Here is a 13249-nt window from a genome sequence, read left to right as displayed (position 1 = left end):
AACAGGGGGTTGTGGGGCAGTCACACGCTGGAGGGAAGAGATGCCATGCAAAGGGACCTTCACAGGCTGGAGAGGTGGCTGATGCCAGCCTCATGAAGTTCCACAAAGCAAAGTGCAAGGCCCTACACCTGGGTCAGGGCAATCCCAGACACACCAATAGGCTGGCAGAGAAGTGATTGAGAGCAGCCCTAGGAGAAGGACTTAGGGGTGATGGTTGGTGGAAACTCCACGTGAGATGCAGTGTGAGCTCACAACCCAGAAACCAACCAAGTTCTGGGCTGCATCCAAAGGAGTGTGGGCAGCAGGTGAGGGAGGGGATTCTCCCTCTCCACTCTGCTCTGCTGAGACCCACCTAGAGTGCTGCACAAAGTTCTGTTGTCCCCAGCGTAAGAAGGACATGGAACTGCTGGAGCAAGTTCAGAGAAAGCCACAAAGCTGATCAGAGGACTGGAGCACCTTCCCTACAAGAACAGTCGGAGGAAGCTGTGGTTGTTCAGCCTGGAGAAGAGAAGGTTGTGTGAAGACCTCATAGCAACCTTCCAGGATCTGAAGGGGCTACACAGAAACCAGAGAGGGACTATTTGTTAGGAACTGGAGCGACAGGACAAGGAGTAATGGGGATAAATTGAAAGAGGGAAATTTATATTAGATATTAGGAAGTTTTTTCCTGTGAGGATGGTGGCACAAGTTGCCCAGGGAGGCTGTGGATGCCCCAGCCCTGGCAGTGTTCAAATCCAGGCTGGATAAAGCCTTGAGCAACCTGGTCTGGTGGGAGGTGTCCCTGCCCAGGGCAGGAGATTTAGGACTAGGTGATCTCTAAGGTCCATTCCAACCCCTTCACATTCTATGATTTCTCTTCCCATTCAGTGGAAGACCTTAATGGGTTTTGTGCAGGTATTTGGAAAGTTGGTTGAGCAATAACAAAAGCAGCTCTAAGTTCTGGAATTCTTTATCACATCAATCCAAAGAAACTTTGCTGAGCGTCTCTTTTCCATACAGCTTTGCTTAATGCAGAAGGGCAAGACTGAACATTGGTACTCAAAAATACTGTGAAAAGCAGGAGCCAACTCTCCTTTAGCTGCCCTCCCTGCTCTAGACAAAGCAAAGGTGGATTCTTTTTAAGGTGTGCCTTACCACATCTCCCCATTGGAGCTGTAACTTTCACTGCCTCTCTCGGTCCACAGGGAATATATAATACAATAAATAGCAAAACCTTTGTAGTCCGGTCCAGTGCCACTGGGAACACAAGGCAGCAGATACATCACCTGTGCCAGATTCACCTGAAACAGGGTAAGGTGTGAAGCAGCAACCAGAAAGCATCCTGCCATGCTCACTGCACATTAAATGTATGAAGCAGGAAGCAACAAGTTACTAAAGAGTTTCTTATTTTTGGATGCTCCATATCAGAAAGCCACCTCAGGATTGCACTGCTTTGCTAAATTATACAATATGTGCTTATTTCCAGCCTGGTTTGATTCAGTTTATACATGTATCTTCTTGGCTTGCATTGTGCTTTGGCTTGTATTTTTTGTTCCTAGTTCTTTACCAGTACAATGTATTTATGAAAAGCAACAGTGCTTTGTTCAAGCTTTCACTTTGCTAAACTAAGCAAACATGTTCTTCCAAAGGCTGAAGGTATAGCATCTGCCATCTGCCTGGTCAGTTTAATAGCACTTTTCTGTGCCAGAGCAGCCTACACTGAGCTTTCTTAAGCAGGGCTGTTGTGAATGATACCCAGCATCATGCCTAACACCTAGTGCAAATATTTCACTGAGTGTGGGACAAGATTCTGGTTTTTTCACTGCACAAATCAGTCCCAGTAGATTTCAGTTAGTGAGCTCTGCATTTCTGACAGATGCATGGCATTAGTCCATAAATAAATTATTTTGGACATTGCATCTAAGTTTCTTTTTTATTTTTACTTTTATTTTTTTCCTTGTAACTCCACTTATCAATTTCATTCTTTCTTTAGCATATTTCGGTCCTGTAGTCTTCCAGATTTTAATGGCACACACCTACTTTTTTGTGCCAGCTTAATCAAAGATTATTCTACTTGAGTTCTACATCCCACTTACATCCTTCCCATTAGTTTTTCTTCATTTACTGCCTATTTCCTCAGTAGCTACTTCCTTACCCACAATTTAATTCCTGTAGTATTAGTGCTTCACCTTCTCCAGTGTAACTTGTGCATTCCCAATTGTTAGAGAGATCTGGTGTGGAATTCTGTTTTGAGTCAGCTGGTTTTCATTTCTGAGATGAGGAATGTTTGATTTTTACCTGCATCTCATTTTTAGCTTTTATCCCACCTGCCATCTTGCCCTTGCTCCTGTATTTATCATAATCTGTGACACTTCAAACAGTCATTTACTGGTGACACCCCACTTAAACTAAAATTACCTCTCTCCTTAACAATCACATTTTTTCTTAGTTCTCTTTTTACTTAACTGTTTTACTATTTATTCTTGTTCCTTTATGAGCTCTAACTCAGCCTGTATTTTGGCAAGTCTCAATTGATCCCTCTACTTCTTGACCTGAAAAACATGGCTTTGCCTTCAAATATTGAAATACCTATGAAAAGCTTCTGTCCTTGCATTACAAAGAAAACCAAACGAGGCCCAAAAACAACTATACATGCTCCAACTATAGTTCACAAAGTCTTCTAACTCAGCCAAAGCAAAATCAATTTTTGCTGGGACTCAGTTTAGCATCTCTTTTGCCCAAGGGCTATTTCCCTGCCAAGTTGCTGTTTCACTCCCACCCATTTCAGCATTCTTCAGACAATTCAAAATTCAAGTACAGATGAATCCAGTCTGCATTTATAGGACTATACAAGGTAGAAAAAGAGGTAATACCCCTAAACAAACTCTCATAAAACATGCTTTGAAGAACTAACAATTCTTTCCTCCAGTTCTACCCCTAAAATCCTAAGGAGACAGTTTCAGGTAAGTTTGGAAAGGAAGGAAGTGCTGCAGAGACACCTAGAGACATCTATCTTCTAGATAAGTAGTGGGGTTTCTGCTCTGGTTGTAATTAGCCAATATTCTTAAAGATCATTATGCAGCCAAATCATGACTTGTTATCCCCAGAGCTGAGAAATCACTGTAGTATCCTTGCAGCATTCATGTGGCTTAGAGGTTTTCACAAGTAAAGCTGTATTTTTTTAGGATATTTATATAAACAGTAAAACCCTTTGAACAGGAGAGCTCCTATAAGCAGTTCTAGATAATGTTACTGTCAACATCAGCAGTCTCTTGTCTTTGGGGAATTTGGATGTGATATGAAAGCTGTGTTCCATAAAATGAAAACCTAAAGAGCTCCTTATGACAACAGTTACCACACTTCACTCAGGTAATCCTCAACTATATTAAACACTGTCATTTCTAGCTTCTGTACTACTACTCCTTACCCCTGAGCATCCAAATAAGAAACTGTGCAGGGTGATTTTCCATGATATATGCCATGTTTGATCCTGATTCCTAGAATGTCTGAACTAAGCAATAGGCAAGTTTGTAGATCAGAACCACAGTACAGGAAAACATGTTTTTGCTAAGAGTAAATGGTAGGAGGGTGAGCTGCTAGGCTGGGCAACAAAGGAGAACAGAAAAACACCAAGAGGGGTGAGTGAGAACATCTGCAGGACAGGTCTAGTCCAGCATCTCTGCTCGGAGAGGCTGTGCTGCCTGTGAGGAGTAGCAGCTCTCCCAATTACATTGGCATACCACCTTGGAGAGGTGAGAAGGAACAGTCTGTAGTTAATTTGCCAGCAACTGGTGCTTTAGAAGAAGCCTGGATTTTATTAAAGGTCTTGGCTCAGGACAGCAAACAAGGCTGGTTCAAAGCCTGTCTTTAATACCAAGTATCAAGGTTTCTGACTGTCTGAAAGAAAGACTCTTGAAAAGGGCTGGATTACTACAGACCATTGAAAAACCATGAGTAAGATTTCTCAATTAGGAATGTAATGCTAATTAGACTTTTTGGGTCAGCCTGGGTGGGTTGGCTAATTAACCAAAGTAATATACCCATGTGATTGGCCTGGAGTGTGGGTGAGGTTCCTGGAAGCACCAGGTGATATCTGGTGAAAAAAAAAGGATGTGTGGGTGGTAAAATCAGGACAGCTGCAGTAAGTGACTAGAGAGGGGGAAATACTTCTTCAACAGAAAAATACACAAAGGCTCTAAACTTTGAGAAGAGTTGAGGTAAGGATTAGCAAGCTTCTATAATGTTTATTGAAAGCTTAATTTAGGATAAAATCATTTCTTTGGAAGATGCAGAGATATGCAGGTTTCGTAAGTCCTGCTGTTGTCATGTCGAGTCAGTGAGGTGCTGTGTGTGATAAAACCCAAGAACAGTGCAAGAATAAATGGCAGATTCACTTCACACCCAAGGCATGGAGGAGACAAAGGCCCTGCAGGTGTTCTTTCAGCCTCTGTTTTTAGTTTCGAAATAAAACGTGAGTTTTACCTACATAATCTTTTGTTTCAGTGGAAAAAAGAGTACCACTCACATCCTCCCTGGCTCTGCAGAGAACCACACAGGTTGGGTTTGCCCCTTTGTAAGGCTAGGAGGCCTGTCAAGTGGTACTGATAGTAATGTTCCCTATAAAATACTATGTGTGCTTTCTAAAAAACGTCCCGTGGTGTGTTGGGTGCTCCAGAAGGAAGCTGGTGCCAGCCTCAGTGCTGAGTGCCCCGGGCACAGCGCGGCGCTGCCAGGTGCACCCCAACAATGGCACTGCAGTGATATGAAAGCACTTGGCTCCCCGAGGGCAGCTCTGCAAGCTTTCCACTCTGGGCTAATTGCCCTAGTCTCCTAGGAGTTCCTGATGTAAATGCACATTGTTTCAGTGAGTACATTATACGGAGTGGATACCACAAACACTTCAGGTATTGAAACATGCATAGGAGAGTATGGCAACTTTTACATGTGGTTCAGAAAATTAGAGGAAGGAGGGAAACAAAGCAGAGATGACTGTAACCCACACTAAAGCACTGTCAAATGTTCTGGTGGCTGTGTCTTTCCTCACAAAATTCTCTTATTTTCTGCGTCTCCTCATCCTTACCATGATGCTTTCCGAGAACTATGTAACTGGGTCAGGTAACACAAGGACCAGAGTTTGTACGTATTGCTTTTACTCCTCATTTGGTTGGTAAAGCTGCATAATTAGTTTCAGAGCTGTCCTGTGTCCTTTTATTTCTGTAGCTAAAGCAGACAAAGCACTTTGCAACAGCTGCATGCCATGGAGAGCTGTTGCCTTTTAACATTTAAAGCTCTGTGAGATTGCTGTGCAGGAATTCACAGCACTGTGAGTAAGATTTATTCTACAGTTGCAAGATCAAATACACATCTATCAGAAAAAAAAACCCAGTAAGGTTTGCAAGAAATATGTTTAATTGATTTTACATGTACTATTTAATAAATTCTGGGATTTTTCCCTCTTGACAGATGGCAATTTACTTTCTGGATCCTTAGAAAAAACCCTAAGCTATTATAACCCCAATGATTTAACGTATTTCCCTTTTCAAAACATAAGAGATGGGCCTAAGACAAAGTTTGGATTCAAATACTCATGTTCCCAGAGGGTGTTCTGCTCCAAGGTTTTGGGTCAGGCCCATCCTTTCCTCTCGACAAGTATACATGTGAAAAGGACACTGCCAAATAAATCTCCTGTTTTGAAAAGCTAAGTATTACATGTGTTTCTAATAACATGTCAGATGGAGTAGCATGAAGTAATTTCAGTTATTTTTATTATTTGTCTGTGGTTTTTGCTTTCTTCTTTCATTTTGCTTAGCAAAAGAGTTAACCTAGAGCAGTCCATCTCCCTTCCCATTTCCAATGAGTGGATCAAAGAGAAACTGTCACTAGCAGAACACCCTGCTGTGCTAGCACTTCTGGATACAAGTGAAAGGAGTTAAAACTAAATTATTCCTTAAATTACACAAAGGTATCTGCTGAAATCCATTTCCTATTCAGCAGCCTAGCCAAAAAAAAAGAGAGCAGAAGCACTGAGATAGAGCAAAGCCATTGCCAGTGCTAGGCCCTGAGGAGAAAGACCTTGCACAAATGGAGACAGGGCTGGGGAAGGCACTCCCTGCATCGTGATCACATGCTGCAAGGGAAAAAAAGGCTTTTAGGAGCTCAGCTTTGGATTAGCCCAGGATTCATATATCATCTCAGACAGCAACTAAATTAAAAAGTATTATCTGGACTAAATTAAAAGTATATATTCAGCCCCAACAATAAAGAGATTTCTAATGAAAAGACAAATTAGTGGAAAATTGGAAGTAAGCTAGTCTAATTTTTCTTCTCTTCTGTTTTCAAATGTATTTTCCAGAGTGGATCACTAAAGGAGCCAGAGCCAAACAAAATCCCACCTCAGCGACCACCACCTCAAGGTTGTTTACAGTACATTCTCGACTGTAATGGCGTTGCAGTAGGACCAAAACAAGTCCAGGCTACTTAGATAATTGAGACTAAAAGCAAAGGGTTAAAGAAAAATGAAGTGAGAAAAAAAAAAACAAAAAAAAAGAAAAGAAACAAACACACAATCTTAAAAGCAAACATAGCAATTTTGTTCAATTTTTGCATTGTTTCAGTGCTGACCTGGACTGTGTTTTTTCTATGCAGTGTCAACTATACCGTCTGGTTGTTTCCTTGTTCCTGTCTGTGCGTGTAATGCTTACCAACCTTTCTCTGTAAAAGTTGTGATTTCAGGGCTGTTGTCAACAGTGTACAAAGAATGTGCCTCTTTAGAGCCCAGTGCAACTGTACATTATGGATGGTTAGACAGTATTTTTTGAGTATTATATATCATTAAGTAAAACACCACCAAGGTGCAAATTAAATCCTTTTGCTTACTCTGTGAGTGTGTGCACACTGTACTCATAGCCTTTATTTTTCTGTGTGCATGACTAATAGGTGATCCAGATATATTTTTAAAAGTCTAGATTAGAATTTGCTAGTGAGGCTTTTTATTTATAATTTTATAAAGTTTATTAACATTTGAGTTTTACTTATAAGCAAGTGGAAGTCTAATATTTCGGTGACTCCATAAAATACAGTTCTTCCCAAGGAATATTTAAAATATCTTCTATTTTACATACTGGTATTCATATTTTTAGTAATTCTGCATTAAATTATTAGCTACAAAGCTATGTAAATGGGCCACCTATGTGCAATATCTCAGTAAAAGTGTGAGTATTTAATGTATCCTATTTCAATTAAGTAGTACCTTTTGTTGTCACTCTGAATTAGTAATCTATGGAGATTTTTAATGAAAACTAATGCAAATACTTTCAGAAAATCTTATACTTACCTAAGATTTAAATCCCAGGTTATTTGATGAGAAGTACCTCAAGGACTGTTAAACTTCCTGTAAGAGCTCATATATTTCACATCCTGAGGTGCGAGGGGATGGCAGACCAGGCTACCTTTAACCAGCTAGGGATCTTGCTCTTTGATTAGAATGCAAGACAAAAGTGTCAGCAGTTTTCTTTACCAACTCAGGTCTATGATTTTACATCTAGAAGTATCCAGATAGCTATAAAGGGAATTCAGTCCCAGTGTTATCCACGTAAAGAGGGTTTATAATAATTGCTTGACATCAGACATGCAAACAGACTTGAGATGCTTGACAACTGCTAGGTTTTCTGTAGGTGTTTTTTTGTGATTTTTACATAACCAATTTATAATGTAATATTGTGAGAAATCCAGAGGCAGGCAGTTAATGTGTTGGGAGAAGTCTAGCCTACCATCACAGGCTGCACACTGCTAGCATACCAGAAAGCTTAGTTGCAAGGGAGCCACAAAAACTATAATTTTCATCTTGAATATGTACAAAGATGAGTAGTGGCCATTAGTTTAGTGCAAACAATTGTGTTTAAAAGGAAAATGTAATATTGTGAGAAATCCAGAGGCAGGCAGTTAATGTGTTGGGAGAAGTCTAGCCTACCATCACAGGCTGCACACTGCTAGCATACCAGAAAGCTTAGTTGCAAGGGAGCCACAAAAACTATAATTTTCATCTTGAATATGTACAAAGATGAGTAGTGGCCATTAGTTTAGTGCAAACAATTGTGTTTAAAAGGAAAACAGCCTTATCCTTCTGTTTTTTTTTTTTCCCTACAAACACTGGAAAAAGTTATCAGTGAGTCTCATCATTCTTAGTGTTTTTTTATTTGTACAAGCTGGCTGGTGAGATGAGAATTAAGGTATGCATTATTAGCTATTTAAATGTTTGTGGTAAGTGTTACTGTTTACTACCTATCAGTAAATTACATGAATATTTTGCTTTAGTGATCAGCATTTGTCTGGGTCAGTGATCATTCCAACGATGGCATTGGCTATTTTGTTCTATATTAAGAAAATTCCACTTAGAATCAGGTTCACAAATCCTTACCTCCAGACACCCTGAAAGTGAACAAACCATACTGCCCTGGGGTGGAGAAATGAATCTGATGATTGATTTTGTTTCAAGCAGTTGGTATTTTTTGCATGGAGTAGTGCCAGTATTCACAAGTGCTTTTCACACGACATTTGTGCGTGGTGTGTGCAGCAGAGAGGAGTGTCTCAGACAGGATTTCAGCTTGTTGACTGTAAAGGATTTGCAGGGGCACACACCATATTCCTACATACCACAGCCAAGAAGCAAGCCAAAATGTCTCTCTGCATGTAAGCATGCTTAGGTGCAATATTGTGGGTAACAGGGAACAGATGTTTTACAGTGTAGGCTTAATGTTCAGTTTTGTTGAGTTATTTTTGGTAAAAGTTTCTTTCATGATTGTTGCCTTTTGTACAACCCAGCTGCAAGAAAGTGAGCAAATGCTGGAAATGTGACAGCAGTATATCTTTTATGTGAAATATCTTGTACAGCTTAATGTGCAATAAAAGAAAGTTATATCTGTCTTCAGTGTAAAGTTTCTGGCATTCAAGCCTGTATGTACAAGTGGGGGAAAGAAACCTTTCTGGTTTTCAATATTGAGTGAAAGGAGGCTAATAAGAAAATGATCCTTATTAAGATGTTGCAAGACCGTGTTATCACCTTCAAATATTTCCTACAAAAGTGGTTCAAATTAATAAACAATGAAGGCACATTCCTTAACATACAGTACGTGCTATTTATCTTTCTACACCACAACACACTGCTACATCTGTGTTAAAACTTACTGAATCATTAGTACATGCTGTTCTCAGACACATACACTGGAATCTCATGTAGTAAGGGGAAAGCTAACTATCATAGCAGTTTAAAAACAAAAAAAAAATCATGTATGGCAGCAATACTTCACAAAGGTTTTCTTATGGAGACCTGAGTAGATTAAGCCTTTTCCTTGCACTAAATATCTGTGTAAGACTTCAAATTCCCAAATACTCAGAACATCTAGAACAGTTGTGTTCTATATTCACTGCTCAGCAAAGCTCTTACCCTGAGTGAAGCATTATACAAACAAATGCTCAGAGTTTCATCCTGTCCTCTCTTCCCCTTAAGTCAGATGTCTTGCGTGCACTGTCATGTGCCAGAATTAAGGTTGAGTTATAACAACTCTCAGTCCAGAAAACCACAGTCAGACATGGGATAAGAGATAAAAGCAGCATGCCCACTGATATCTGACACAGCACTATTTCAGTCAGAAAGCAGAAAAAAACCACTGTATGATGATGTAGCATCTTTCAGCCGTGGATTTCACAACTTAAGTTGTAGTTTCACGCTTAATGCAGTAGTTAGCCACTGTACTTCCTTCTCAGTGGAAAGATCATCTTGGTAAAGAACTAGTAATGACTTTCTTGTGTTTTTTGTAATGTAACATATCTCAGTAAGGGGTTAAAGTAAGTTATTAAAATACTTTCAATATATTGAAATATATTAATATATATCTTACTGCTGTAAGAGAGAATCTAAGAACTACTATGTTCAGTTATATCAGTCTCTCCTTGACTTGGGCCAGAATTACTCTGGGTGTAACTCCATTGATTTGGTTTGAGGTCAGTACCTCTACTGAGATAAAGTGGGTACTTTTTAGCAGTTTTAAGGATGAATCATAGGGGCTCCAAGCAAGTTACTAATGTACCGAGTGTGATTAGTAGTATTGACTACATGAAGGTGCAGTCCATATGAATAGAATTTTGCCTCAAAAGTAGAATTAATCACATTCAAGGATTATTTTAAACTGTTGGATATAAAGTCTAATAAGGATTCTTTGAAACTATAACATTATGAAGTTTTTCTTGTACTGAACCTAGGGGGCCCAGTGCAACCCCAAGGAATGCAATCCCAAAGCCAGGAGCCATTGCAGCCCCAGCGCATGTTTCCCCCTGGGCAGTCAGCAAAGCCCTCAACTTCCCAGCCACAGCGCCCACCCGGACCCACAACTCAGCAACCACGGCCCCAGGCTCAAGGTCCTCCCAGCACCAGATTATCAAAGGAAGCAGAGCCACAACCACAGCCACAGCCTGCTCCACAGCCAGCTCCACAGCCAGCTCCACAGCCTGCTCCACAACAGAAGCCTCAGTCTCATCCACAGCTTAAGTAAGATTTGCTTTATCCATTTTCTTTTCTCTTCGTAAGACAGACTTTCTTGTCCTAACTGTAATTTGGGAGTTGGACTAATATTCAGGGGGAAAAATGTATGTATCTTCCCAAGTTTAAAATGAGGTTAAAATATTTCAGAAAGCTTAATCTCTGTTTATGGGTAGCATTAGTTATATCACACAAAAACTCATTTACTAGTTGTGCAACTGCTGCCCCAGCTATGTCTGAAAACGCATCATCTTTCTCCTCTTTGTTTTCTCCGTTTCGTGCCACTGACTCACGAGCTGGGTGTGCTGTAAGCCTGCACAGCAAAGAGGAAGTCTTATCTATTTAAACTTTTAACCTTGCAGTCACTCAGACAACAGATTCCAGTTTCCAAAGGCCTATCTCAGAAACAATCCCCGTGAACATGCTAGGCAGTGGCTGCCAGAATGTTTCTTTCTGGCTGCTTTATGGTTCATGGTTGTGTGTTGGTGCTGACTGCACAGCCCAGGTGATGGCCAGAGCAGCTGCAGGACTCACACAGAAAACTGCCTGTGGTTCTCTCGCTTCTGGAAGATTCCTTGCTGCACAGTGTGTACCTAGCCAGCCACGTGCTGCAGCGAGGAATATGGAAAGGATTCCCCCCCACAACGGAAAACTTGGGGAAGGGATTAGCAGTGATTTGCAGTTTTCCAGCATAACAATCCTGACACCCACTAATTGCTAGGAGAATCACACTTTCTCCTTATTTTGGTACGTACAAAGACTGGCATTTAGTCTTTGTTTCACTCCAGTAACACAGATCCCCTTGTTCCACCCACTCGTATGCTCATACCGGTGTGAAACAATTTGGAGTCCTCCCCTGAGCCCAACTCAGTCGAAAAGATATGACAATATGCAAAGATGACAATATTTTCCTTGCCTTCCTAGGACAATGTATTTCTTTATTCTGTTTTATGATCATAAAACTCTAATTAACTCATCCATCATTTAAGTATACATAGAGAATAGAGAGGCTGATTTTACATAGAGAACAGAGAAGTCAATTTTCTTAAGCAAGATGGAAAGTAGTTTATACTTTTAAACTTAACTTGACAACTTTTGACATTGAAGAAAATCAGCTAAGAACAGTTACAGGACTGTACCACATACTGGTTCCCAGCTTTCTCCTTTTAGTTCTTTGTTCACATCTAGATTAATTTTTCTCTTCTTCAAATGGAAGAGTCTCTATTTAAAATAAAATAACAAAGGAGAAATTAAAGTTTTTCAGATGTAAAGCCATAATAAGAGTCGTTTTTCTCACTTTCAGAAGCAGTTTTAGGTCCACACCAAGGCTCAGATCTCCTGCCTGTAGGATTAACTCTATTTGCATGTGTATGCTTTGTATTCACCCACATGCTGTTGCCTAACCTGTATGTACATGTTATTAATCTGTGAATAAATATTTAATTAGGCTACTTATTGTGTTACTAATCAAGTCAAGTGCTGCTTCCCACCCTCCCTCTTTCAGTGAGTACAAACAAACATTTATCAGTCTATTCTCATTAGCACAACTATAATTTATGAAAAACCTAAAGTGCCTGTAGCAGTGTTTGCTGTACATTATTAGTTTAGAAGTAGAGAGGCTGCAAACCATGAAGAGTCTCAGTCTGAATAAGAGAAGTGTTTCAGTTTTACTATAGCCAAAACTGAAATCTGTTGTACTGAGGTAAAAATGAAAGCAGTTAACCAGTTGTACTAATGCAGGAATATCTTTGTAAAAAGTTTATAACTCACTGATGTGTTCTATTTAAACTCAAGCCTACTTTTTAGATACTGTTTTATCTGACAAGTCATGAGTTAAAGTTCTAAACTTCAGTAATTTTCCTTCTTGTTTTCCTCATATATTATATGGAAACTTAGAAGTTACATGCTAGCACTAAGAAAGGAGTAGCATTGCCAGAGTAACTGCTTATAGACAAGAAAAATTGTAGCTGATCTGGGGTATTTTTTAAAAGACAGAAAATGTCATTAAGCCTCCACTAAGGAGCTAATGACCAATATATAGGGAGGGAGGAGAGCACATTACAACTTTAAGATTCATTCTTCAAACTCATGCCAATATAACTAATGTTTCCCAGTGCATAACTGTTTGTAGCCTTAACAAACACAATTATTAATCATCCCTCTTGGGTCACGATTTGGATTTAGTAGGCAGGTCCAGGTTTTCCTCAGGTTCTTACTTATATCATCCAGTTTACTGGAACACAGTGTTTCAGATGTGTAAAACAAAAACAAAACACCAGTGTGTTCCTTAAAAAAAATTATGGTCCTCAAATATTCTCAAATCAAAGTGCAGGAGGGGATGTGCTGCATTGCTTGTTGTGAATGCCCATTTTGTTCACATGCAAACTGTTCTACACCTCATGGCCCTTTTGTTTTCTCATCATTTACCCAAGTGATAAGTGGATAGAAGTGGTAGCCAATGTGGCCGTACCAAACCTGTTGCGTTTTTGTCTTGCAGCAAGTCGCAGTCCTTGACAAATGCCTTCAGTGCAGGAGGGGATGTGCTGCATTGCTTGTTGTGAATGCCCATTTTGTTCACATGCAAACTGTTCTACACCTCATGGCCCTTTTGTTTTCTCATCATTTACCCAAGTGATAAGTGGATAGAAGTGGTAGCCAATGTGGCCGTACCAAACCTGTTGCGTTTTTGTCTTGCAGCAAGTCGCAGTCCTTGACAAATGCCTTCAACAGAGTCAT

At 40.0% G+C, this 13249-nt stretch overlaps 1 protein-coding gene across 1 annotated transcript in view; it reads left to right on the top strand.

Annotated features, from left to right (window-relative positions):
- Positions 1 to 13249, top strand: part of LOC103804280 (synapsin-2-like) — a 51344-nt gene that overhangs the window by 37870 nt on the left and 225 nt on the right. Inside the window, exons 7-9 of the mRNA XM_009076883.1 lie at positions 6332 to 6392; positions 10237 to 10522; positions 13211 to 13249. The exon at positions 13211 to 13249 is cut by the window's right edge and continues 225 nt beyond it. Of these exons, the coding sequence (XP_009075131.1) occupies positions 6332 to 6392; positions 10237 to 10522; positions 13211 to 13249 (386 nt within the window). The remainder of the gene's footprint in view (positions 1 to 6331; positions 6393 to 10236; positions 10523 to 13210) is intronic.

Source organism: Acanthisitta chloris, unplaced genomic scaffold (assembly GCF_000695815.1).
Source record: "Acanthisitta chloris isolate BGI_N310 unplaced genomic scaffold, ASM69581v1 scaffold776, whole genome shotgun sequence".
In the NCBI taxonomy this organism is placed as follows: Eukaryota; Metazoa; Chordata; class Aves; order Passeriformes; family Acanthisittidae; genus Acanthisitta; species Acanthisitta chloris.
The sequence above is the reverse complement of the archived record's forward strand: the minus strand, read 5'-3'. Positions and strand labels throughout refer to the sequence as shown.